Source organism: Xiphias gladius, chromosome 11 (genome assembly GCF_016859285.1).
Source record: "Xiphias gladius isolate SHS-SW01 ecotype Sanya breed wild chromosome 11, ASM1685928v1, whole genome shotgun sequence".
NCBI classification, from domain to species: domain Eukaryota; kingdom Metazoa; phylum Chordata; class Actinopteri; order Istiophoriformes; family Xiphiidae; genus Xiphias; species Xiphias gladius.
This window is the reverse complement of record NC_053410.1, coordinates 198,808-225,095: the sequence shown is the minus strand read 5'-3', so window position 1 is coordinate 225,095 and position 26,288 is coordinate 198,808. Positions and strand designations below refer to the sequence as shown.

Genomic DNA, 26,288 nt, shown 5'->3' with positions numbered 1-26,288 from the left:
TACTGATTAAAGATGATAAATACAGGGTCTGAGAGAAATGTCTGAACCAAGTATGTAAGAAACAGGTCAGTATACTACACAGATCAATTGTAAGATATGATAATAAACATAAATTCACTGTTATGGTTATAATTTGAAAGTGCAAGTTAACAGTAAAATAAACCAAAGTACTGGACAAATTCAAATGTTGACCTGACGGTGGCGCTAGATGAAATCAGAGGATCACCAAAGTTACTACAGTTCATCCTGAGGGGAACATTACCGTCTGACCCACATTTCACCACAGTCCATGCAAGATATTCTGAAACATTTCTGATATCATCATCCACAGGGCCTCTGCTAACAGCTGACAGGAGTGCTATTAGCAGAAGGGTTAGCAGTAGAAGTACCCACAGTAGCAGTGGTATTAGCAGTAGTAGTAGAGTCCAGGTGTGCTACCTGAGGAAGAGTCCAAGGCCGGCTCCACAGGTGAAGGTGTGGGCAGTGCAGGCTCCTACGTCCTCTCCGTCCACCTCCGTCTGACAGCAGTAGCTCTGAGAACACAACATGGAGCCACAGACCAAGCATAGAGTGGGAGCACGAGACTTATCTCCACCTGACCGCGGACACCTGCACAGGTAACAAACAGAAAGATTCAGTTTCTAGACATGTGCACATGGTGCAGAAGCAGGAGACATGGTACCGTCACAGTCATCTCATGGTACTGTCACTGTGTGTGTAACATCTAACACGTGTGTGTGTGTGTGTAACATGTAACGCGTTTTTGCGCTGACGTGAAGCTGGACGCCTGGTTGATCAGGACACTGTAATCTTCCGGCAGCTCAATCAGTCTGTTCGACTCTCTGGGGAACCTGACGATGACCCTGCCCCCGTGCAATGTCTGTCTCACACCTGGATGACAACACCACCTGTACCCCCACACACACACACACACACACACACACACACACACACACACACACACACACAAACGACAGAAACACACCCAGTGTTAACAGATTGTGTGATGGATGGCAAGACAGGAAAGTTCCTCATGTGAGCGTTCCTGTCATCCGGTGGTCATGTGACTACAGGGGGTCGTGTGAGGGTTAAAATATGACCATAATGACAATATAACACCATCATGTCTGTCAAACCCGGGTGGAGCTACACTGACTGATGGTCTTTGGCTAAAGGGTTGTGAGGTTTTCAGGTACATCGTTAACTGCTGAGGTGTTATCTGTGTGCGTTACCTGTATATGAGTGGCTCCAGCAGTGTGTATTGGCTCTGGTGGAGCTGCAGCAAGTTGGAGGGCAAACTGAGGTAGCTGCAGAGCGCCTCCCACTGACCTGGACCTGCAACTACAAAACACACACACACACACACACACACACACACACACACACACACACACACATACACACAGTTTATGTAAAATTCAACAGACAGAAAAACAAAAACAGAAAGTTTCTTGTGTTCAGGATGTGTAAAGATCAGTGCTGCTGCTGTGGTTGTGACACTCTGACACATTCCCACCTGAAGCTGCCCAGTAGCTACCCAGTATAACCAGTCAGACCGCAGGGGTGGTAAAGAGGGAGGGGGAACTTCCCCTGCCCTGGTCTGTGTTGAGTAGTTAAACTTTTGAAGAGAGAAATATTTGCATATTCAACGAGTTTGCAACGAGGGAGAAGGAGACGAACAGTTCATTTCTGACCCGGCTACTGAAGTTCTTTGGGAAAAACCCAGAACAGATATAAATATTATTTTATTGGTCTTATCTGGACTCAAAGTGACAATATTAAACGTTCAGAAACTATACAGAGACTTGATGTTCCAGCTTCAGCTGCATGAACTCTATTTTCAACCTTCAACAAAACTACACTAACTACACATCACTCATCTACTTTTGTTTATTTACACTTTTCTAAGTTCTGCATTTCTTTCTCTTCATTTCTTCTCCTCCTTCATTTTCTATCTCTTCATACTCTCAAAACAAAAAAATGTTTCTACTCAGTTTTATGTACAAATCATAGTCAGCCAGTTATTTGTTAAATATTAACGGAATTAATTTGACGATACTTTGTTCTCAACCTCATTGTGTGTTGTCATGTTGTTGTGTTGTTGTGTCTCTCTGTTGTCGTGCCTCTGCGTGTTGTCATGTCTCTTTGTGTTGTCATATTGTGTTGTTGTTACCCAGCAGGTCAGCGTGCGGCGCCGTAGAGTTCAGGTAGTGGAAGAATAGGGCCGCGGCTCGGAGGAACGGCAGGACACCGGCTTTGACACAATGCCACAACTGCCACCCAGAGGACACTTCAGGTAACACACTGATCAACACAGAAAAACACGGCAGTTACTTAATCGCATAAAATGCACGATGCAATATTTAATAAATGTGAGCTGCTGCTATCAGAGTGTGGTGTTTCAAAGTAAAATTAAGAAAACAATGAGCTTGATAAATTAAATTAATTCAGTTAAAAAATGATTTGGCAAGAAAAAGGATAAATAAATTAATAGATGAATAAATAGTATCATATTTTTCAGTAATTATTGAATTCCTAACATACTTGTCTGTATTTTTATATTAATGGCCAATTAATAACTGTGAAAATAAATTTATAAAAGAAATGAATAAATACAGAAAATATAATATTTTTATTATTCTTTTCTTTTTTTGGGCAAATTGTTAATTTGTTACTTTTTTATTTTAATTATGCCCATTCATATTTTATTTATTTATTTTCTGTGTCACTGTTAATCAGCGAATCACTAATCAATATCAGCTCACCGAGTTAACACATCTCAGCTGTTCACCTCCACTTTAAATCTGTCTGTGTGTGTGTTTTCCATCAGACTCGTTTCTTAGTTTTACTTCCAAATTAATTGATTCATTATTTAGTCTAAAAGAAAAAAAATATGACTGATTAACAGCTGCAGATAAATTTGATTAATTCAATCAACCATCTGTTTTAAACATGATGTTATTTAAGACCCTTGAACACCTGGCAGTTGACTCACCTGTCTTTCTGTGTCAGTGTGAGTGTGCTCACCTGCCCAGGTGTTTCCTCAGTGTGTTGTAGAGCCGACAGGTGAGTTCCTCCTCCTCTGATCCTCCACTGTCCTGGTCCATACACACCTCCTCTATAGACAGACAGGTGAGAGGCAGACAGAAAGAAAGATGAGATGGGTCGAATCAGTGACTACTTCAAGTGGAGCTACCTGCAGTGTGTGTGTGTGTGTGTGAGTCACCTGTGGTGGAGGTGAGCAGGATCTGAACCAGGTGAGCCACAGTGACCAGATGAAGGAGGTGGAGGTGGGCTGAGTCGACCACACTCTGTCCTGATTGGTCCAGACTGTGAACCGAGCTGTAGGACAACACAGTGTAAACCTGCAGAGAGAAATACACTGACAGTTAAACTGGATTTATATTAAAAGTTAAATGGATTTACTGAAAGAGAGGTGACCAATAACCCGATGGTCTGTCTGGATGAGCTGCAGAGATCCTGTGTGGATATGGGAGACACTTCCCGAAGGACAACCATCAATGTAGCACTCCACCGATCTGGGCTTAATGGTAGAGTGGCCAGACGGAAGCCTCTCAGTGAAACACACATAAAAACCTCTGGCGTTTGCAAAAAAGTACACACAGTGGCATGTAAAAAAGGGGGGGGCCCCCTGGTCAAAACTTCTGTTACTGTGAATAGTTAAACGAGTAGAAGATGAACTGATTTCCAAAAGGCATAAAGTTAAAGATGAAACATTTCTTTAATATTTTGAGCAAAATTTCTTTTTTTACTTCCATCTTTTACATTTTCTAAATAACAAAAAAGGAAAAGGGTGTGAAACAAAAGTTTGGGCCCCCTGCACGGCCAGTACTTAGCAACATCTCCTTTGCCAAGTATCACAGCTTGTAAATGCTTTTTCTAGCAGTTCAGACTCTTTCAGTTCTTGTTTTGAGTATTTTCACCCATTCTTCCTGCAAAAGGCTTCTAGTTCTGAGAGATTCTTGGTCCATCTTGCATGCAATGCTCTTTTGAGGTCTCTCCATAGATTTTCAATGATTTCGATGATAGGACGGGGGACTGTGAGGGCCATAGCAAAACCTTCAGCTTCCACCTCGAGGTAGTCCATTGTGGATTTTGAAGTGTGTTCAGGATCACTATCCTGTTGTAGAAGCCATCCTCTTTTCCTTTCTAGCGATCCTACGAGCAGTTCTCTCTGTAAGCTTTCTTGGTCTTCCAGACCTCAACTTGACCTCCACTGTTTCTGTTAACTGCCATTTCTTAATTACAATGCGAACTGACGAACAACTACCTGAAAACACTTTACTAACTTCTTATAGCCTTCTCCTGCTTTGTGGCCATCAGTTATTTTAATTTTCAGAGCCAGGCAGCTGCTTAGAGCACCCCATGGCTGCTGATTGTTGGGACAAGGTTTGAGGAGCCAGAGTTCTCATAAAGCTCTGAAATTTGCATCACCTGGCCTTTCCTAACAATGGATTTGAAGAAGCCACAGCCCTAAAAGGCTAATTAAAGTCTCTTTACTGGCCCTCTCTGTGTACTTGTCATTCAGGGTTCACATGAGAATGGTCTGCGTGTGTGGTCCAGGACTGGGCTCACTGGCCAATCACAACATGTAAACAACCCTCACTGACCCGACCTGAGTCGGTGAGGGTTGTTATCTGTTGGACACAACCTGGAGCAGTGGAGCTGTTTATATAGTTTAGTTACTTATTTGTCAAAAAGTATTAAGCAATTGAAATATTTGCACTGGAGCTCCTCATATACGTTATTATTTCATAATTAAGCCAGATACTGCCATAAACAGGATCTAACTTGGTGGGAAACACTGAAGTTAAACTGTATTTAAACTGGATATAAAGTGATTTAACTCACCAGCAGGTGAAACATGTCGATGTCAAGGATACAAGGAGTGTTTTCCACCTGAGAGTCTGGAACCAGGGCTGCATCACAAACACACACTTATTAAAAACTACTTACATTTTAACTGTTATTCACAGACTGTGTGTAATAGAAAGTGTGTGAGCGTTGTGTTGTTTGTTTACCTGCGAACAGTCTGATGAAGTGTGTGTGAACTGTTTTCAGTGGAGCTGCAGTCCAACAGGCTGAACTGAACCTGGTTAAAGAGCTGAGACAGTCGTTCTGCAACAAACAAACAGACAAACACACACAGACACACACACACACTTGAGTTTTACCTGCTCTGCTAATCTTAGTGCCAAATCTTTCTATCTGGTCCTCATGTTGTTACATTGTCAGTCATTATACGGCTGAGGTGAAACTGAGAGATGCTCCGCCTCCGTTCACAGGTACATTTTTATCTTTTACATGAGGCTGGTTTGAGATCAGTTTATCTGAAAGCTAATCAGACTGAACATCTACACAGATGTTATTCTAAGAATCCTCACATCCCACTCCTCACTACACTAAAGGTTTTGTCTGGCTTTTTTATAAAATGAGTAAGTGATACTCAGTTACTGAATATTTTGACTGAGTGTATTCATTCTGTCAGTGCTCATAAACCTCGTCACCAACCACAACGTCTTCACAGTCAAACACAGAATGAAGAGTTTCTTAAACAACACTGCACCGTGTGGTGATGGATTCCTTGCAGGTCTGACTGATCTCAAACCAGCATTTGGTCACGAAAACACAGCAGGAGGAGAAATAACAGCTCCAACACACGTACACGCTGGTTGTAATGATTATTGATCACCTGCTGGCTGATTTTCACTGAACTGATCTGACACCAGCAGTTGCCTGGAAGGAACAGTGACATCATCCAGCTCAGGTAGGCTCAAACTCTGCCGCTCTGCCCCTCCTGACCAATCAGACTGCTTCTGTCTCTTTAACTGGTCTGAACAAACAAAGAGTGTGTTACCTGTCGGCAAGGTAAACTTCCAAACAAGGGCTTCTCCTCGTCCATCAGGAGGCGCTCTGCAAGGAAAAACACTGTCAGGATGATCTCTGACTTCTCAGGTGTGTGTACCTGACCTCTGACCTTTCAAGGTGTATGTATACTTATACTCCAGATGGTGTGTGTGCGTGTGCGTACCTATTCTCTGAATGGTGTGCGTGTGTGAGTCTGTGTGTGTGTCTGTGTGTGTCTCTGTGTGTATGTGTATACCTATACTCTGGATGGTGTAGGCACAGGTGGACCAGCTGAGCACCGGGACTCGGTGGTCCTGCTCGTTGGGGTTCACCTTCAGTCCCACCTTGTAGGTTGACATGCTGAAGGTGGTGATCATCTCACTGATGCTGCTGGAGAATGGGTTCCTGAGGGACACAGTGACATCATCATCTGCTGACATCATCCAGGTGTGCTTTCACAGACGTCCTGTGGTACTTGTTTTTGTACTAATGATCAGTATCAGACTGGGACATCTGAGCTGTAAATCTGAATCGTTCCACCTGCAGCCCTCTGGACTCTGGGCTCACAAGGAGGTCTGGGCCATGTACAGTCATTACAGGTAAACATAATCATTTACCTGTAAGTTGTTCATTAAACTAGATTATCTTCAGTGATGTAGATGTACTTCATAACAAGTACATTGGGCTGCTAAATAATGAGTGATGATCTTTAAATGAGAACAGACTGAGTTTTGATATAATCAGTGTCATTTCACCTAAAGAACAAGTTTACTTATGTTTATAGGACAGCTGCAATGGAACCAGATCCTGTGGACATGAACTGTGATACAGGTTATTGATCGGGATCAATACAAACAGCTCCTGACTCACTGTGGAGTGACGTCGACTCTGAAGCCTTCAGGAACAGTAGACTCCGCCCCCTCTGCTGCACCTGAAACACACACCCCAAAACAACAAAAAACAAAAAAAACAAAACAAAACATTAACACACACACACACACACACACACGCGCGCACACACGCACACGTGTGCCTGACTAAGCGCATCCCCGCCCTCTAAATGACTGACAGGTGACTCACCGTCAGACTGCTTCCTGTGTGCGGAGTGTAGCGCTGCTATCTGCTGATTGGTTGTCTTAAGCCATGTGTCTAGACTGGGTTGATGGACACTGAGAGGAAAAAGAGACAGAACGCACCCGTCAGGTAACAAAAAACAATATCAGTTTGTTAATAAATCAATAAATCTATATCTGGAATCTGCTGGATTACAGGACATACTGCAGTTCTGTGACTGTGTGTGTGCGTGTGAGAAGACTACCAGGTACCTGTGGCCAGCTGTGTATACCAGTTGCAACGTGATTTTATACCTGTGGCCAGCTGTGTGTACCTGTGGTCAGGTGAGACTGTGTGTGGTAGCAGAGGGATCACAGTGTTGCTCAGACACTCGCAGAGCGGACACAGAAACTCTCCGTTTTCCACATCATAGCTGGTGTGACCGCGAAGACGCTGTTGACGCCTCTGCTCCTTCAACTGCACTGCCTCAAAGTACCTGAACACACACACACACACACACACACACACACACACACACACACACACACACACACACACACACACACAGATGAGTGGGGGGATGGGGTGGGGACTTTAAGATGCCTGTGTTCAGGGACCCTTTGTCTCATAATCCCTCCATGATCACTGCAAAAGTTAGTGGACATTAGAGGAACTGCAGCTTAACACACTGATCTGACTATTGGTGACTGCTGGTTTCTGATGTTAGAAAGTTAATGTCACGCATGTTAAACGCACATTTTTCTTGTCCAGGCGAGGAGTCTGATCCCTACATACCTGATGAAACTTTGAATGTTTCACTAATATAATGAGGAATACATGTTAGAAGGGAGAGTTCAACTGAATGGAGGGAGAAAATTCCTGGGATCAGATTTTATTCGAGTTAAAATGGCCCCATTATTGAATTATTAGAGATTTGATGGCTGACTTTTGCTATATGATTGATGTCTCTACTCAGAAGGCCTGTGTTCAGTGTGTGAGAGCTGACGGTCAGTCTTGTCTGACCTGCTGTCTGGTCTGTTTGAAGCTGCAGTGTCGTACCTCTGCCAGCAGGTGGCGTGCATGATGTGTCCACAGCTGGCTGTATGAATCCCCAGAGACAGGTCAGGGTGCATGAACAGAGGGTCATGCCGCTCTGAAACACATTCACACATCAATCAATCAAATAACCATTAACTCCGATTGGTAACTGACCTGATGATGTCAGAGTGAAGCTCACCTGGGTCGGGCAGGTTGCGGTGGCGGTTTTTGGACAAAACGGTCGACCTCTGGACAAACGCAGCCAGCACCATGGCTCTGCCATGACCTCTGACCTCCTGCTCCTCCTGACACAGGATACAGGTCACCAGCTGACGACGCTCAGCCCCGCCCACCCTCCTGGGACCAACACACACCTGTGAAAGACAGGTTGGCACCAAACTGGGGGGACTGGGAGCGTAGGAGGGGCAGGAGAGGGAGAATAATTCAATACTCTGTCACGATTTTTTGTTGGTGGATGAGACAAGAAATGTTTGAACCACAACTGTGTGTCTGCACCAATGGATGTTAACAGGTGAATACAGGTGTACCTGTTCTCAGCAGCAGCAGATGTAGAGGCCTCCAGCTCCTCCAGACTTTGTTGAAAAAGTTCTTTGTTCTCGTTGATAAAATGTTTCTGCATCTCTGACATCTGAGCCATGATCTTCTCCCTCCGGAGCCGAGCCATCTCTGCCTTCCTCTTCCTCTCCGCCTTGTCTTTGTCTCTCACCGTCTGCAGAAGACAACAGGTGTGTTTTCTCTTGAGCCTGCTGATGCTGATGCAGGTCGGTGTGTTACTGAAGGGTTTTTGTGTCTTACCTCCTCCGGTCCTTGTCCTGGGCTGGTGGTGATGATGGACGTGGAGGACGTTCTTTCTCGCATCGTTTTGATGTTTGCCACCATCTGCACACAAACAAACAAAATAACAAACTTCTACATCAAACACAGAAAATCTAAACGACACAAAGAAAAAGGCAGATTGTCCAGATAAACTTCGAGAGGACAGAGAGAAAACTGTCCTTAGCTCTGCGGGATGCGGAGGGACAGACGTGCGGCAAAAATGTCCTGTTAGCAGTGTTAATATCGTCAACTGAAGCTACGACAAAAAACATTCACTGACATCCTTTTTTTCCACGACAAAAACTAGACTAAAACTAAAGAAAAGTGTCTTTTAAAAACAAGAGCTACGAAGAAATATTTTACATTATTTATCAATGAATAAAAACTATATGTTAGAGTGAAAAACAAATCGACAAAGGAACCAATGACTGTTTAAATGTAAAGTTGTTTGAACTGTCAGCTTCTGAATGAGTTGCTACCAACATGAATAACTATGGTTTACGTTACATTCACAGTCCTTTTTGCTGCTTCCTGTCTAATTCTCAGTGGATTGCAGATGAAATTAGTCCATAAATTTGGTCCTTCAGACAACGTCAGAGAACATTGCTGCCAGAGACAGAATGTTACTGAATGGAAGATGCTTCTTATTAACGACAGTGCAACAGGTCAGACGGATAAATCAGTTTCTGAACAGCAGATATTATTGACTCCAGGAGGAAACTTTTTTACTGATCAGGAGCTACAGTCTGTGATTCTGCAGGGTATCAGATAAGACTTTATCCATCACATTAACAATGTTGATGAAAAATTAAAAACATTTCATGGTAGAAAACAGAGTTTTTGTTTTTAAGTGTTAAATTCAATTCTAGCCTAATTTTCGTTGTGAACAAAAGGTCGACTAATGTTAGTCATCATAGTTTTCTATGATGAAAGTATTTCTGGTGGAACAACATGATTTGAGTGAACTGAACCTTTAGGATCAGGTCAGACAGATGATATTTACATCATTTTAATCTGTATGATCTTGTTTACCTTGAGGATCCAGGTGATCATGTCTTTGTGGACTTCCAAGTGAGGAGCATTCTGCAGACTCTCCAACAAAGCTAGGACACTTCCTGAAGTACTGGGAGCTTCACCGGGACCTGAACAAAGACAAAAACACAAAAACACACACACGGGTAAACACATACACCCCCCTCAGTGAGTCAGAGAAAAACAGAGAAAAGATTTAACAGAGAAAAAAAACAGAAACAGATGTGACTAATGGCTCAGTGATTGAACTGAAAGAAACTTTGATTAACAGCATCCAAACACAAACACAGAGTCAGAAACAGGTTCTCAGTCACAGGTCAGGTGTTCTGATGTACACATCAGCAGCAACGTTTGTAATGTTCTTACTCATAAAAACATTAAGTATCTACAGATTACAACAAGCAGATGACAAATTAAAATACAGAAGTAGTGAAGTGTTAATGTGTGCGTACTGTATACAGTATGTGTGTGTGTGTGTTCATGTGTGTAACTGTGTGTTACTGTGCGTTAATGTGTGCTAGTGTGTGTTAACATGTGTAACATGTGTTACTGTGCGTACTGACGTGTGATCTTGCAGGTGTAGTTGTAGGTGACGTCTTCGTCTCCGCTGCTGCTCTCCAGCTGTTGCTTCTCCTCTAGCAGAGCCATGCCCACCAGGTGGAGCACCTGTTCGTATATACAGTACACAGAAGACACAGAGAGAATACAGAGTTAACATGCCATCCAAACACCATACACTGGATATCTATATGTTATTTTCTCATCAGAGAACTACGGTGTCCCCGGAGGGTCATACTGCAGAAAAAACTGATATGAAATCTGACATGAAATCTGAGACACAGATTAAATTGAGAGTTTGGACGAAAATGTTAAACTGGTTTCAGACTGACATCAGTCCTGTCTGTTGTACAGTTTATTAAACTGTTGGTTAATCTGTTTGTATTTGAGGATGTGTTGTTCTCAGCTTCATGTCATTAGTCTTGTGTGTTTCCTTCACTCTCACTGTGGGTTTAAAACATTTTGATTTGGATATTTAGATCAGTGGATATGCTGTGTTATTATGATGATGATATTCAGTGGTGGAAAGTAAGTACATTTTCTCAGGTACTGTACTGAAGTACAAATTCCAAAGCACTTCTTACTTCACTACGTTTATCTGATAGCTACAGTTACTTTACATATTAAGATCTTTGCAAACAAAACATGAAGGTTTTATAAAATATGATGTTTTGTACCTTACATATACAAGTAGAGCTGAAATAATTAGCTGACCAACTGAAAAGGAATTGCCAATTTTAATCTAATCTTTATGATTTTGCGGTTTGGACTGTTGGTCTAGCTTTGTGCAGGCGTCAGTGGAGAAAATTATCCTGAGATCAATCTATGAGGAAAATAATTAGTTGCAGCCAGCATCAAAGCATAGTGATCAGGCTTACTTGTGGTTCCTAGAGTCTCCAAAAGAAGAATGGGAGGCAGAGCCTTCAGTTATCAGGCTCCTCTGTTTTGGAACCATCCTCAAGTTTTTGTCCGGGCAACAGACACCCTCTGCACGTTTAAGAGTAGCCTTAAAACCTTCCTTTCTGATAAAGCTTAAAGTTAGGGCTGGCTCATGCCAGTTTTTACTCTATAGTATTAGTACTTTTACTTAGGTACAGGACTTTCTTCACCCCTGATGACATTATATCAAGAGGCTGAGTTATGAAATTTTTTTTTTCCTGACTGAAATCAGCCCTGTGTTGTTTTTCAGACCCCCCCACCCCTGTCCGACCGGCTCCATTCAAAGACCATTGTCAAATACCTGAAGTCGGTCTGAACAATCCCCCCCCCCGGCTTACCCTCTGCAGCATGGACTCAGTCCAACCCCCCCCGCTGGGCTCCACAGCCCACTGCAGCACAGCGCCCTCTACAGCCAGCAGCACGTCACACTGCAGCAGGTTCACCAGACTGCCAAACAGAGGACAGAGGGGGGGAGGGGGAGGGGGAGGCAGGGCTGAACCACACACACACACACACACACACACACACACACACACACACACACACACACACACACACACACACACACACACACACACACACACACTACCATAAATGACTGAGCAGTAAATATAACCTCATGATGTGATCTGTTAATAAAAGTGAGCTGCAGGAGACGATTTCTCTGACGCTGATCTTTTCCTGAGGGAAAAAACTGGTCCACTGTTTCATGTTCACACTGACCTTGTACAAACAAAAACCCAGAGGAGGGAACATGAAGTGTTACTGACTGACAGCAGGTCAGTTTGCACTTTAATGTGCATAGTTGTGGTAATGAAACACACTTCATATAATTTAGTAATGAGAGGACATCGTGTTGGGCTTTGCTACATGATGGGGGGTAATAACTATTTCACTGTCAACATTTTATAGACTCAATGACTGATGGAAAAAAAACTGGACATAAAGAAGCTGCAACTACGATCATCGTTTCAGGTGTGTGTTGTCTCTTCCTCACTTCTCCCTGCTCCACCTCTCCTCAGATGTGTTCATCTGAGGAAAAAATGTGGTGAAATATGCTGCTTTTCTGAAGAATTAACGCCACTGGTGTGTTGGACTATACAGAGAAATTAATAGGTGCTTCAGACGCTGTTGGCTACACTGGTGGAAAGCCCACAGAAAATGAAGATGATGACGAACGAGGCTTTGAATAGTTCGTCACCATCAGTTCGTCACCATCACCATCACAAACATCAACATTTCAACTGAAAACTGTTTGAATCACCAACATGTGGTCCAACACAGTTCTGCACCCCAACCCAAAATAAAACACTTTTCAACTACATGAACCACAAAGTGCTGTATTTCATTCAAACTGTGAATTTCTCTGAAAGGTGAGGAGCTAAGTTTGATGTCTGAACTCAAATAGCTCACAGAAAAAACTGATTTGATCATTGTTAGTATCCTCAGACTCCTAATCAACGGCATGTCAGGAATGATGACAGAGACATGATGTACAGAAGCATCACAGGAGGATCACTGTGTCACACTTGTCAATGGACTTCATGACCTGATCAAGTACACACCACGGTTACCAAATGACATAAACACACTGGGGAGACAACATTACGACTGCCCAACTAAAACACTGTTGTTCCTCAGCATACAGCCAAAACGGCTCCGAGCTATCGAGGCACAGACTCTACAAGATCTCTGAAGGTCCCTGTGGTATCCAGACCTAGGTTTTGGCAGCAGATCCTTTAAGTCCTGTAAGTTGTGAGGTGGGGCCGATGTGGATCAGACTTTGATATCAGTTGGTTCTGACCTTCAGGTTTAAAACAGTTTCAAAGCTCAGCTTTCAAAACTAACATTATGAGCAGTTAATTAATGTGTAGCTTCCAGACAGACAGGTGTGTTTACCTGTGTCCTCTCCGTTCTGTCTCCTCAGCTTCCTCTGAGCCTCCTCAGCCTGAAACAAACAAAAACACACACACACACACACACACACACACACACTTACCATGACAACATAGATAAATGATTCATGAATCAATAACCTGATCACCACCCTGATCAGTGTGTGTACCTTGGACTGGTCAGCTCTGCTGTAGTGATGGAAGTACAGGTTGAAGTATTTGTTCCACTCAGGACGCAGTTCATACAGACCTCGACCTGTCACACCTGGCTTCCTGTAAATACAGTACAAATACACACAGTACTGCAGTCAGTGCTACAGTCAGTACTGTGACACCTGAATTCTAACAGTAAAACAGACACACCTGTCAGTTCAGGTGGATCGGGGTGTTTTAAGGTGGACAGAGAGCTGCATTTTATTGATTCATTACTAAAAGGAAGAAAAAATATCTGTGGGCAAATATCAGAAATGTTCCTTATCCGGTGTTTGATTGACAGCTGAGTTCCAGCAGAATGACAAAGTAAGCAGACCTGAGTTGTAGTCACAGGTCGTGGTCAGACCAGGTGTTAGCAGGTCTTAGAGAGCAACAGACACAGCAGCAACTGAACTGCTCTAAGTTACATTTAGAGGTGTGCTAATTATCTGCATGGACAGATGACACGGATACCCTACTATAAAGGAGACAAACCCCCAGACTGAAAGAAACACTCTTTGTGGTGGTTTTGCATCTGTTTGAGGTGGCTTTGCATCAGCAGGTCACTTTTACCTGGTGAATGTATGTCTGGTGCCTAGTTCAACAAGTTGAGGTGCAGGATAAGACGTGGTCATGTTTGTAAGTTTGATCAGATGGAGAAAGTAGCAGTAAGGCTAATGCGGTTGTGAGTCAGTGTGACTGTCTGACACAACACTGATGTTACGGCTTTATTCAAATACGGTTTTAAATGAAGCCATCTGATTGGCTGGCTAACTTTATTATGACACGTTAATGCAAGGACAGGGAGCACATCACAATACAAAAATATATTGATTTCTCCCTAAAATTAAATACTATTTAATATCAGACTTCAAGGTGGACTGGTGGGGGATTTTTTAAAAGTGGATGTGTATTTAAGGTGGAAGTGTGAAGAAATCAGACTGACTTGAATGAAGCCACGCTGTCGATGACTCTCTCCAGACCGGTCTCTTTATTCCCCTGAGACAGAGAAAAGTCAGAGATCAACTGTCCGTACACACTGAGGAGAGACAGGTACACAGACAGACACACAGACCAACAGACAGACAGAAAGACAGGTACACACAAACAGACAGACAGACAGACAGGTAAACATACAGACAAGTAAACAGACTCACGTTCTCTGGGAGAGCCTTCACCAGCTCACTGTGAGCCATCGGTCTGATCGACAGCTGGTGGATGATTTCTCTTCTGACCTCATCAAAGGGCTCCACCTGTCCAACACCTGCCACGTACCGCTCACCTGTACCACACACACACACACACACACACACACACACACACACACACACACACACACACACACACACACACACACACACACACACACACACTTAAACCATCAGCTGCACTTTGTTTCATTCTCAGACAGTAACCAGGTTACTACAGAGCAGGTAAATACCCTCAGAGAACTTCCTTCCTGTGTTAACATACTGAATATAGGACTGACAGTCTTAGGCCCTGTCAGCAGTTTGTCCTGGGGAAGGTGCTGGAGCCAAAGTAAGATATCTGCCTCTATCACCTTCCTCAGGCCTCACCCCTGAACTTGACAAACACCTGGAACTGAAACCTGAGATGTTTGTGGTTCACAAAAACAAAACTGAATATGATGCTGCAGCTACCTGTGTCACCTGTTTAACCCGAACACGCCACCTAATTCGTGTTATTTTTAAATAAAACTGAAGCAGTACAGACGGACTCACCGACGACCATGATGATGAGGTGAAGCATCTCTTCGATCAGAGTGTTGTTCTGCTGGACCACATCCTGTGAAACAGACAGTTGAGTGTCAGTGGTGTCAGTACTCACCTTGTTGGCCTCTCTGTATCTCTTTCTGACATCTGTTACAGTGTCAGTGTCTGAAGTTGTTGTACTTGGCCCACAACACCTCAGAAACACATTATCTAATGATATAGTTACTCTAGATGGCTTTGCCCTGAACTCCAGCACCACTTCTAGGAATCTCGGAGTTCAATCTTCAAGCTCTGCCTTATTTTCACCTACGTATCATTGCAAAAATCAGGCAAATCCTGTCTCAAAAAGATGCAGAAAAACTACTTCATGCTTTTGTTACTTCTAGGCTGGATTATTGCAACTCCATATTTTCAGGCTGTCCCAACAAATCTTCACATATTCTCCAGCTGATCCAGAACACTGCAGCACCAGTACTGACAGGAACTGGGAAAAGAGATCATATTTCTCCTGTGTTAGCTTCTCTGCATTGGCTCCCTGTAAAATACAAAATAGAATTTAAAATCCTCCTCCTCACCTACAAAGCCCTTAATGGTCAGACACCATCATATCGTAAACAGCTCATAGTACCCTCTAACCCCAGGAGAACAATGCGCTCCCAGAACGCAGGCTTACTTGTGGTTCCTAGTCTCCAGAAGTAGAATGGGAGGCAGAGTCTTCAGTTATCAGACTCCTTTACTCTGAACCAGTTTGGGTCCAGGAGGCAGACACCCTCTCCAGGTTTAAGAGTAGGCTTAAAACCTTCCTTTTTGATAAAGCTTATAGTTAGGGCTGGCTCAAGCATGACTTGAACCCCCCTGTAGCTATGCTGCTATAGGCCTAGACTGCCGGGGGACTTCCCATGATGCACCGAGCTCCTCTTCTCCATCTGTACGCACTCACTCATATGGCATCAATGCTCGTTACTAACTTGGCTTCTTCTCTCTCCGTAGTTTTGTTCTTCCTCGTCTCTCTCCTCTCTCGTCCTGTCGCTTTCTGCAGGTATTTCTGCCTCTGGAGCTGCAGAGTCTGGATCTGTGACTGCAAACCACCAACTGCCCCCATGATCTTGCTCAACACCCACTGCTTCAATTACTGTTAATATTATTACTCTTATATTTAGTCCAATGATTATGATTATTATTCCAACATCTCTATGTGGAACTTACACTGTGCTGTGTTCTCTTTCATCTCTCTCTCTGTTACTTCTGTTACGATCTGGTGCTATATAAAAAAAAATTAACTTGACTTGCCAGTAAAGCGTCATCACTGACCTTGTTGGCCTCTCTGTATCTCTTCCTGACGTCCGCGGAACTGAAAATGTGAAACAGTTCGAATCGACTCAGAACTATCATCAGGAAGTGGTTTGGATCCATCATGGATGCCCCCGCCTGCACCAAAACATAAAAACAACACCAGTAAGAGACTAAAACTACAGCCACCTGCTGTCAGACTACAGATAGAGTCAGAGTCATAGAGTGTGTTTCTACCTGCAGCATGATGATGTCTTTGTCGAACATCTCCACTCTGCACTTCACGTTGTGGTAATAATAGATCTGAAACACAAACACAAGTGTTACTGCTGTTACCGTTACTGATGTTTGCTCCTGTCTGAGAGAAATTAACTCGCTGTCCCAGCAGCAGATCAGCTGATCACATTATTGATCACTTCAGTATTGATCATCAGGTATGGACTCACCTGGTTAATCAGGGAAAAGCCATTCCTTCTCCACATCCCAGCATGCACCTGGGCACACAGTACCAGGCAGCGGAGGGGGAGTTCGATTAGGATGGGGGGGCTGAGTTCACCCTGAGGACCGACACACGCACACACACACGCACATGCACACACACACACACACACAGTAACAATGACCTTAATTGACTGATCTGATTGGTTTAAACGATGTGATCGGGTTTGAAGAACTAAAGTTTTTCAAATTAACTGGCCTCATGTGAACAGACTCAGAGTCTGTGAGGAGTGTTAAACTTTCAACAGAAGAAAATGAATTTTACTTATTTGAGGCAATGCAGCGTTTGATCAGAGTTAAACATGTCTCATCAAAGATCAGATTAGTTTTTACACAACTGAAGCTTCAGTAAACTATTTTGCAAAGAAACGATTCAAACTGTGAACAAACTGATGATGTATTTAATGTTTCCTGAACACATCCAGTCTGAATCACAGAGAAATCAGGTTTTTACTGACCAGAGGCAGCTGTTCAGGGAAACGAGAGGCAACTTCTGTCCTGCTGAGTAGAACATGGAGACCTGGGGGGTGGGGGTGGGGGGTGGGTGAGAGAAGATCAGTCAATGTCTGACCTGTCCTCGGTCTCTTCTGTCTCAAACTCTACAAATAAAATCTGACACAAAAAATGTAGTTTATAATATAATCTAACAACATGCTTAAGTGTTTATTAATGTTCAGTATTTGTTCTACATATTTTACATTATTCTAGCTTTGTTTTACTGTGTCGTTGTTCATTATTTTTTTACCCAGCAGCCTCCACTGACTTATGTCCACAGGAGGAGTTGGAGCCGGTAACAGAGACGTTGATACACACTGAGATCTGATCACAGCTACATTAGAGTCTATTAGAAACCAGTTACTACGTCTTAATACTCTGATTATACAGGATAAATAAACCAGTTATTACGTCTTTATAAACCGATTATAAGGGATAAATAGAGAATTTTTTTTTTTATTTTCAGCATGAACAAGTAATGAACACAACATTAACATATCGCCAATTTTTAAGTTGAAATGTTGACCTTGATATCAAAGTTAATTATCTCCATTAGGGCTGAAGATCAGCACTGATCTCCTGATTTAATTCAATTAATTTCAATTCGATTCTTGTTGATTCAGTCACATCAGATAAATACCAACGCTGAGTAAAGCTCTTTTCAGAATTTACCCAGGGAACTTAAATTTCTTTTACATTCAACAAGTGAGCAACACTGTTGTTGCCTTGAATATTGAACTGTGTAAAGTCACATTATGGGGAAAACTGTTTTTCCTGGTTATAAAACTGAGAATTTATTTTCCCTTGCAAATTTAAATGAATGAAACACAACACATCTGTATTTTTAGATATACATATGCAAAACAGTTGAACAGGAATTTTAAAAAAACCTGCAGCACTTACATTCTGCATAATTAAAAAAAAACAAAAACAAAACATTCCCATACAGCTACACATGGACTGTCAGCAGCAGATGATTCAGCTGAGTACAGACTTACAGACGTCCACTTTAATGATCAGTGTGAGACCAGACAGGACAGAAACTGATTCTGCTCACTGATTCATCTGCACTGTTTGTGTTGAGATCTGCAGAAAGCTGTTAGCTGGTGTTTGCCCCCCCCTCTCGGGAGGGACAGACTGAATAAAGTAAAATCTCACACACTGATCACTCCACTTCCACGGCCTCACATCTTGTAGCCAGAGATTATATCTCTTCAACAAACACAAACTGAGCTCAGATCAGTCTGCAGAGGCTTTTTTCAGTCTGTCCCTCTGGTAGATGTCCAGAGTCAGTGAACCATCCTGAAACATACAAACTCAACTGAATCTGTGTCAGTGTGTGTACCACTGTGTATCAGTGTGTGTCTGTGTGTATCTCTGTGTTTATCACTGTGTGTCAGTGCGTGTTTACCTGCCAGCAGCCTGCAGACCGGCAGGTGTATGGACACTTTGTCCTGAGACACCTGGTACCTGAACGTCTCCACACAGTGGCCGGCCAGGCTCAAGCTGATTGGCTGCTCACCATCTGGCAGGCCACTGTGACAGTGACTGAGTGCGCTTAGACACTTCCTGTAGGCCTCGATCAATACGTGCTCCTGACACACACACACACACACACACACACACACACACACACACACACACACACACACACACAAGAAATAATAATCAATTCACCTGACAATTATTTCATTATTGATCAGTTATTTATTGTATAAATTGTCAGAAACAGTGAACTGATTGATTATCAATTATCAAATTATGCAGATTAATTTTCTGCCGATGGACTAATTGATTAATCTTCCATCTCTAATCAACGCATTTTTAGCAAATATTCAGATCTATAATTTAGTCTCAGTCCAACACACAAGTGAAGTCAACTCTGAAACACCAGTCAATACTAATCAATAATGACCAATCATTAATCAGCAAAGATGTCTAAAAGTTTAGTTGTAGAAGCTCAGTTTGTCACATCATGTCTTGTTGTTGTTGTGTATATGTTGTATGTATGTAGTGTGTTGAGCTGTATGTACTGTACAGTGGTGTTAAAAGGTTTGGGCCCCTGGTCAAAATTTCTGTTACTGTAAATAGTTAAAGGAGTAGAAGATTAACTGATCTCCAAAAGGCATAAAGTTATAGATTAAACGTTTCTTTATTATTTTGAGCAAATTTTCTTTTTTATTTCCATCTTTTACATTTTTCTAAACGACAAAAAAATTAAAGGGGACTGAAACAAAGGTTTGGGCTCCCTGTATGGTCAGTATTTAGTAACACCCCCTTTGCCAAGTTTGCCAGAGATTTTCAATGATGTTTAGGTTGGGGAACTCTGAAGGCCATGGCTTGAGGTAGTCCATTGTGGATTTTGAAGTGTTCAGGATCATTAACCCGTTGTAGAAGCCATCCTCTTTTCATCTTCAGCTTTTTTACAGAGAGTTTGATGGTCCCTCCCAGAATTTACTAGTATTTAATTGAATCCATTCTTCCCTCTACCAGTGAAATGTTCCCCGTGACGCTGGCTGCAACACAAGTCCAAAGGATGATTGATCCGCCCCCCCTTCTTAATAGTTACAAACAAAACTTCGCTTATACGTAAATGGTCCGGTCTTATCGCTTTATTTTACATTCACACACACATTCATACAGTGCTTTTCTATATAAACAGGGCTTTCTACACACACATACATCGGGGGCAATTTGGGTTTCAGTATGTTGCCCAAGGACGTAGTGTCAAACACATGGCATTCCTGGAATTTAAGGCCATGCTACACAGAAAGATGTTTCAGCATATTGCCTGTGTTTCAACTCTTACTTGAAATGACCATTTTACAAATGAAAGCCACGCCTTGGACTGTTTCTCCCTCTGCGCCAAGACCCCTCCTTGTTGAAAGTTTCCAGCAGAGTAGACGCATGAGTTTGATGTCATTATTTGACAATGCTCAACTGTCAAAATGTTTTTTATCGATGTTGATAGAAAAACATGCTGGCATCATAAAAGGAACCGATAAGCTTGGAGACATACAATTCTGATGGTTCGGGCGATTTGGAACCGGTTCTTGATTCTCATCCCTATTGTGTAATATGTATGTATGTGTTGTGTAGACTCACATCAGCGGAGCACCACTCCTGGATCATGGAGATGATGTGAGTCAGTTTCATCTGCAGAGTGAACGCTGCCTCCCACTCAGGCTCCATCTCTATGTGCTGCCCCACCTGTCTCACCACCGGGTCCATACCCTGAGATAGACGGGGAGAGAAAGACAGGTTCAGAGTCAGAGACAGAGAGAGGAAGAGAGCGAGAGAGAGAGAGAGAGAGAGAGAGAGCGAGAGAGAGAGAGACACCGGATTCAGAGTCAGACAGAGAGAGAGAAAGAGAGAGAGAGAAGTTCAGAGTCAGAGAGAGTCAAGTCAAGTCAATTTTAATCATATAGTGCCAAATCATAACAGAAGTTTTCTTCTGGTCTTCTGGGCAAATGTGGCTCAGGAGGTAGAGCGTGTCGTCCACTAACCAGAAGGTCAGTGGTTAGATCCCCGGGTTCCTCAAGTCTGCATGTCGAAGGGTCCTTGGGCAAGATACTGAACCCCAAATTGTCCCTGATGTAGCATCGGTGCATTACTGTGTGTTTGTGTGCATAGAAATCGCTGTATGAATGTGTGTGTGAATGGGTGAATGCTGCATGTAGTGTAAAGCGCTTTGAGTGGTTGATAAGACTAGAAAAGTGCAGTCCATTTAGCATTTACTATTTTCTCAGGAAACTTTTCATATAGAGCAGGTCTAGATCAGACTCTATATAGTTATATTTACAGAGATCCAACATTTCCCAATAAGGAAAAACTCCCTTTAACAGGTAGAAACCTTGAACAGAACATGGCTCATGGTGAGGAGCCGTCTGCCTTGACCGGCTGGGTTCAGAAAGAAAGCGTGTGAGAGAGAGAGAGAGATTATTTGCCAATAGTCACAATTAAGTCTTTTCCTGTTTCCATGTGGAATATTCAGGGTCTTACTTCTTCAGTGGTTTGGTTATAAGAGTGAGTTCCCTGAATTCAGAGAAAATACCAAACATAAAAACATCATCGTTCTTCAAGAGACCTGGTGGAGATCAGTCTCTGTCACTCACTGTTGGCCAAACTACAAAGAAATCATTCTATCATCAGTCAAAGTCCCTAATGTTAAAACGGGGAGGGATTCAGGAGGCATTTTTATCAAGTACAACGCAGAAACGTCAAATTGCATAATCCCAATAAAATACTAACGATCAAACATGTGTCTTAAAATTAAAAGACATAATTAACTGTCCAAGAGACATATTCCTATGTGCTGCCTACATTCCCCCTGCAGCTTCCAGGCCCAGGGAAGTGTGCTAATCTGTGGAAACCCGAACACACACACTGGCTCTCTACCTGACTACAGTACAGAACTAGGGAACAGTCATATATTTGGGCAAAACTTCCCACGAAACGTAACTAACCTTCCTTGTTACAAAACTGACCTCCAGATACACAAGAATCAAAGAGACCTCCTGCAGCTTTGTCAAAGCCTGGATCTGTACATTGTCAGTGGTAAGTTACGAGGAGACTCCTTAGGAAAATGTACTTTTTGCCCACCTCTCGGCAACAGCCAAGTTGATTACATTGTAACAGATCTAGATCCTTTCTCTCTCAGTGCATTCATAGTTAAACCACTGACCCCTCTGTCTGATCACAGCAATAATTATTGTGTTTATCAAAAGTACAGGGACTAACTACACCAAACCTCTACAGCCAAATAAGCTCTTCAAAATCAGCTAATCATACAGATGGGCCGAAAACAGCAAAGAAGAGTTACAAAAAGCCATCAGCACCCCTGAAATTCAAATCCTTTAAGACACTTATCAGGACACCACATCATTCACAGTAAAGAAGGCATCAATGATGTTGTTGACATGTCAAGCACATTATCATGTAAACGGAAAAAAAAATAAAACACAAATGAAACAATCCAAAAAAGTCCAACGATGCAAAAGAATATAAGGAAATTAGACAAAGCTTAGAAGATTATCCAATTAAAACAAAGAGATCCAGGAAATGTGAATTTAGGCCTTCTTTACTGTGATGCACTTAAACACTTAAACACACAAAAAGGCGCAATACGCATACAAACAACTGACATTAATCGAAGAGTCCACAAACACAGACGGATTTTGGAAAAAATGAAATAATCTTTAAAAAAAAAATCTAAATTTGTCAAATTGGCAATACTGAATGAAGACATATGGGTCAGTCATTTCAAAATACTTCACGAAACATTACCATATAACACAGACCCAAATCCAATTCAAATAATAGCAAAATCAAATGAACTAGAATTGGCAATAAAAGAAAATCAGAAACCCCTGGTCTCCCCGAATCACTGAGCAAGAACTACTAAGCACTAAAACCCCAAAGAGGCCAGCAGGCTTGATGGAATTATGAATGAGATCTGGAAAAGCAGAATTCAAAAACTCCAATTGTCCATCCTGAAACTCTTCAATTTGATTCTGCATGTAGGTTACTTCCCTGATATCTGGAATCATGGTCTCATTACACCAATTTTCAAAAGCAGATATAAATTTGACCCAAATAATAACCAAGGCATTGTTGTGAACAGTAATTTGGGGAAGGTTCTTTGAAGCATTACAAATTTGAGACTCTCAAACGTCCTTACCAAACACAATGTAATGAGTAGAAGTCAGATTGGATTCATACCAAAACACCGCACTTCAGATCATATTTACACCCATCAAGCCATAACTGACAAACGCTTCCAACCGAAACACTAATAAAATATTTGTTTGTTTCATACATTTCAAAAAGGCATTCGATTCTATTTGGCACAATTGTCTGATTTACAAAGTTATTGAATCTGGTGTAGGGGGAAGAACATATGACATAATTAAATCATATTACACAAACACCTGTGGTATAAAAACTGGCAACAGAGGGACAAACTTCTTCTCTCCGAAGCGTGGCGAGACATGGCTGACAGGAGTTACAGCAGAACCTGGACCTGCTAGAACAATACCACTAGACCTGGGTCCTGGCAATAAATATAAAAAAAGACTAAAACAACGATTTTTCACAAAATGATCCAGATCTCAGGAAAACACATAGCTTCACATTAGGAACACACAAATTAGACACCTGTACAGATTACAATTATTTAGGAGTGAAAGTAAGTTCTACTGGAGGTTTTAACCCAGCAGTAAATGAACTGAGAGAGAAAGCACAGAAGGCATTCTATGCAATAAAATATAAAATTTGCATTCAAATCCCAGTTTGACTCTGGCTCAAATTATTTCAATCTGTCATAGAACCAATACTCCTCTAAGGTAATGAGGTGTGGGGTCCTCAAACTTCAGCCCAACAGGACAGGCAAAAGTCGCAACTATGCATTTAGAGTTCTGCAAAAGCATATTGCAGGTGCACAGAAATACCACCAAAAATGTTCTGCCTCAAGACCAGTCAGAGAAAAAACACAGTCTGAATCATCAAAATTATAACACACCAGAAACAAAATTATGTCAACCATCGGAACACACAAACAAATGTAAAAAGCAAAATGCAGCGCTATCTGGCCCAAAATAGACAGTACAGTGTGGCAGACACCCCAGTGTCTGACATTAAACACAGAACCACCTTGACAAAGTACATACTCAGTGAGCACAGCCTGGCCATCGAGACAGGCCGATACAAAAAAAACCCCAAAACTTGGCTCCCTAAAGAGGAGTGGTTCCGCCAGCTGTGTAAAAAAAGACATAGTTGAGAAATAGCTGAGCAGGTCCATAGATCAGAGACAGACAGGTTGTACCAGGTGAAATTCAGGTGTGTATCTCGCTCCATCTTACCTGCATACACTTGAGCAGCTCCAGAAAAGCGTCGAGACCTTCTAGAAACTTCAGTCTGAGCTGATCGCTCCACTCAGAGGGACGACTGATCAGGACATACCTGTACACACACAAAATGGTTTAACTTGAAGATCTGGTTTAATTGGTGGAACTGCTATATAACTAATGGAACTGGTACATTGCTGGGATAAAGTGGTATAGATGTGTGTGTGTCCTTGCTATATCTATATCTCTCTCTATAGATTTTATATATATCTATAGATATCTATAGATATATATCTACATACATCTCTATATATCTCTATATATCTCTATATATCTATAGATAGATAGATATATCTATAGATAGATAGATATAGAAATATATATATCTATATATATAGACACACACACACACACACACACACACACACACACACACACACACACACACACACACACACACACACACACACACACACACACACACACACACACACACACACACACACACACCAATGTACACCCAGAATATGGTTTAAAACATGTGTGTTTGGCTGGGTATGACTGTAACATAATTGGTATCGATCTGTTAACTGGTATAAAACATATCTAACCGGTATATAACTGTAACATAACTGGTATCTAACTGGTGTATAACTGGTCCTCACTTGAGGTCTCCAATGAGGCTCTGAACTCGTCCGAACTTGAAGGCCTGCTGGGCAGTGTAGCGGTCGAACTGGAAGCGCCCCTGCAGGTCTCTGTGACGGAGGTGATCCACAAACGTCCTGATGATGGTGGTCATCAGGTTCTCCTCCACCATCAGCATACGAGCCTGCCGCGCACGCACGCGCACACAAACATACACACACACACACACAAACAATTGTCTTACATTAGTTGTGAGGACACTCAATGACATAATGCATTCCCCAGCCTCTTACCGTAGCCAGAACCTAAACCAGATTCTAACCTGAACCTTGAAACTAGGTTTTAACCGTAAAACACACCCTTTAATACAAAATTCATCCAAACACCTTTTCTGAAGAGTTAAAAGTCCATTCCCCTGATTTAAATTTCATCTTAGTCAACCTGTGAAAACAGCTGTATATCCAGAGATGTGGAGTTAATTTTCAACAAAGAGACATAAGAAGTTTAAACCAAACTACTGATGAAGTACAAACTGATCTGTTTATTAAATCAAAGGCTCTAAAGTTCAGAGTTGGTAGATTTGAAAAAAGCACAGATCATGTATAAAGTCTAAACCAATTGAAGACCTGAAAGTGTCCACAGATTGTGTAAAATGAGACAAAAAGTAAATGACTGAAGAGGAATCTGTAAGTTTAATGATTGATGTGAAAATAACTGTAACAAACTTTTCTCATCTCAGACACAAACAGTCACACTGTACTCACCAGAGATGGGACAGTGAATATTTGTACAGAGAGGTCAGTGATGGAGAACTCACGGTCGTGGTCATCTTTCACGTAGTAGCTCTGCAATCGTTCATAATTCTACCCAGGATAGAGACAGAGAGACAGAGAGACAGAGAGAGAGAGACAGAGAGACAGAGAGACAGAGAGACAGAGAGAGAGAGAGAGAGAGAGAGGTGTATGGAGGTTCAGAGAGGAGGAGGACGAGCACTCACCATGGTCGGGACAGTGAAGAGCTGAACAGACAGCGAGGTCACTGACACCACTCGCTCGTGGTCGTCCTCCATAAAATCTGTCTGGAGGCGTCTGTAGTTCTAGAGGGGGGACGACATTCACCTCTGGGTCAGAAGTCACTGCTGCCAGGACGACGCCCCCCCACCAACTTAAACCCTGATATGCACTGATACACTCAGTGTGAAATCTAAAATGTTGAGGGACAAAGTTTAACTGGAAGCCCACCCTTCATTGCAGGTACTTTAAGGCAGAAGTTTTCAGACTTTAAAACACTTAAGAGACTAGCTGTTTTAGCTTGGGTCAAAAACCCTCCTCTGCTCGAAGATCTGAACACAGACATGAAACACATTGATA

At 42.3% G+C, this 26,288-nt stretch overlaps 1 protein-coding gene across 3 annotated transcripts in view; it reads right to left on the bottom strand.

The window, feature by feature from the left end:
* The window catches only part of ubr2 (ubiquitin protein ligase E3 component n-recognin 2), a 44,306-nt gene that overhangs the window by 6,154 nt on the left and 11,864 nt on the right, over positions 1 to 26,288 (bottom strand). Inside the window, exons 11-45 of one of the 3 annotated variants that reach the window (XM_040138828.1) lie at positions 25,916 to 26,014; positions 24,939 to 25,102; positions 24,289 to 24,388; positions 20,534 to 20,662; positions 18,976 to 19,023; positions 18,840 to 18,918; positions 17,392 to 17,453; positions 16,882 to 16,992; positions 16,673 to 16,738; positions 16,457 to 16,573; positions 15,155 to 15,218; positions 14,570 to 14,694; positions 14,359 to 14,411; positions 13,391 to 13,493; positions 13,225 to 13,273; positions 11,664 to 11,818; positions 10,392 to 10,494; positions 9,829 to 9,938; positions 8,776 to 8,859; positions 8,508 to 8,689; positions 8,159 to 8,367; positions 7,981 to 8,074; positions 7,256 to 7,417; positions 6,949 to 7,037; positions 6,739 to 6,799; positions 6,125 to 6,273; positions 5,879 to 5,934; positions 5,043 to 5,139; positions 4,873 to 4,940; positions 3,227 to 3,365; positions 3,028 to 3,118; positions 2,174 to 2,304; positions 1,233 to 1,341; positions 774 to 908; positions 439 to 609 (exon numbers count right to left, since the gene is read on the bottom strand). In XM_040138828.1, the coding sequence (XP_039994762.1) occupies positions 439 to 609; positions 774 to 908; positions 1,233 to 1,341; positions 2,174 to 2,304; positions 3,028 to 3,118; positions 3,227 to 3,365; positions 4,873 to 4,940; positions 5,043 to 5,139; positions 5,879 to 5,934; positions 6,125 to 6,273; positions 6,739 to 6,799; positions 6,949 to 7,037; positions 7,256 to 7,417; positions 7,981 to 8,074; positions 8,159 to 8,367; positions 8,508 to 8,689; positions 8,776 to 8,859; positions 9,829 to 9,938; positions 10,392 to 10,494; positions 11,664 to 11,818; positions 13,225 to 13,273; positions 13,391 to 13,493; positions 14,359 to 14,411; positions 14,570 to 14,694; positions 15,155 to 15,218; positions 16,457 to 16,573; positions 16,673 to 16,738; positions 16,882 to 16,992; positions 17,392 to 17,453; positions 18,840 to 18,918; positions 18,976 to 19,023; positions 20,534 to 20,662; positions 24,289 to 24,388; positions 24,939 to 25,102; positions 25,916 to 26,014 (3,764 nt within the window). Of the gene's footprint in view, positions 1 to 438; positions 610 to 773; positions 909 to 1,232; positions 1,342 to 2,173; positions 2,305 to 3,027; positions 3,119 to 3,226; positions 3,366 to 4,872; positions 4,941 to 5,042; positions 5,140 to 5,878; positions 5,935 to 6,124; positions 6,274 to 6,738; positions 6,800 to 6,948; positions 7,038 to 7,255; positions 7,418 to 7,980; positions 8,075 to 8,158; positions 8,368 to 8,507; positions 8,690 to 8,775; positions 8,860 to 9,828; positions 9,939 to 10,391; positions 10,495 to 11,663; positions 11,819 to 13,224; positions 13,274 to 13,390; positions 13,494 to 14,358; positions 14,412 to 14,569; positions 14,695 to 15,154; positions 15,219 to 16,456; positions 16,574 to 16,672; positions 16,739 to 16,881; positions 16,993 to 17,391; positions 17,454 to 18,839; positions 19,024 to 20,533; positions 20,663 to 24,288; positions 24,389 to 24,938; positions 25,103 to 25,682; positions 25,782 to 25,915; positions 26,015 to 26,288 lie in introns of all 3 variants that reach the window. The other 2 variants (XM_040138826.1, XM_040138827.1) reach the window with 2 other exon arrangements.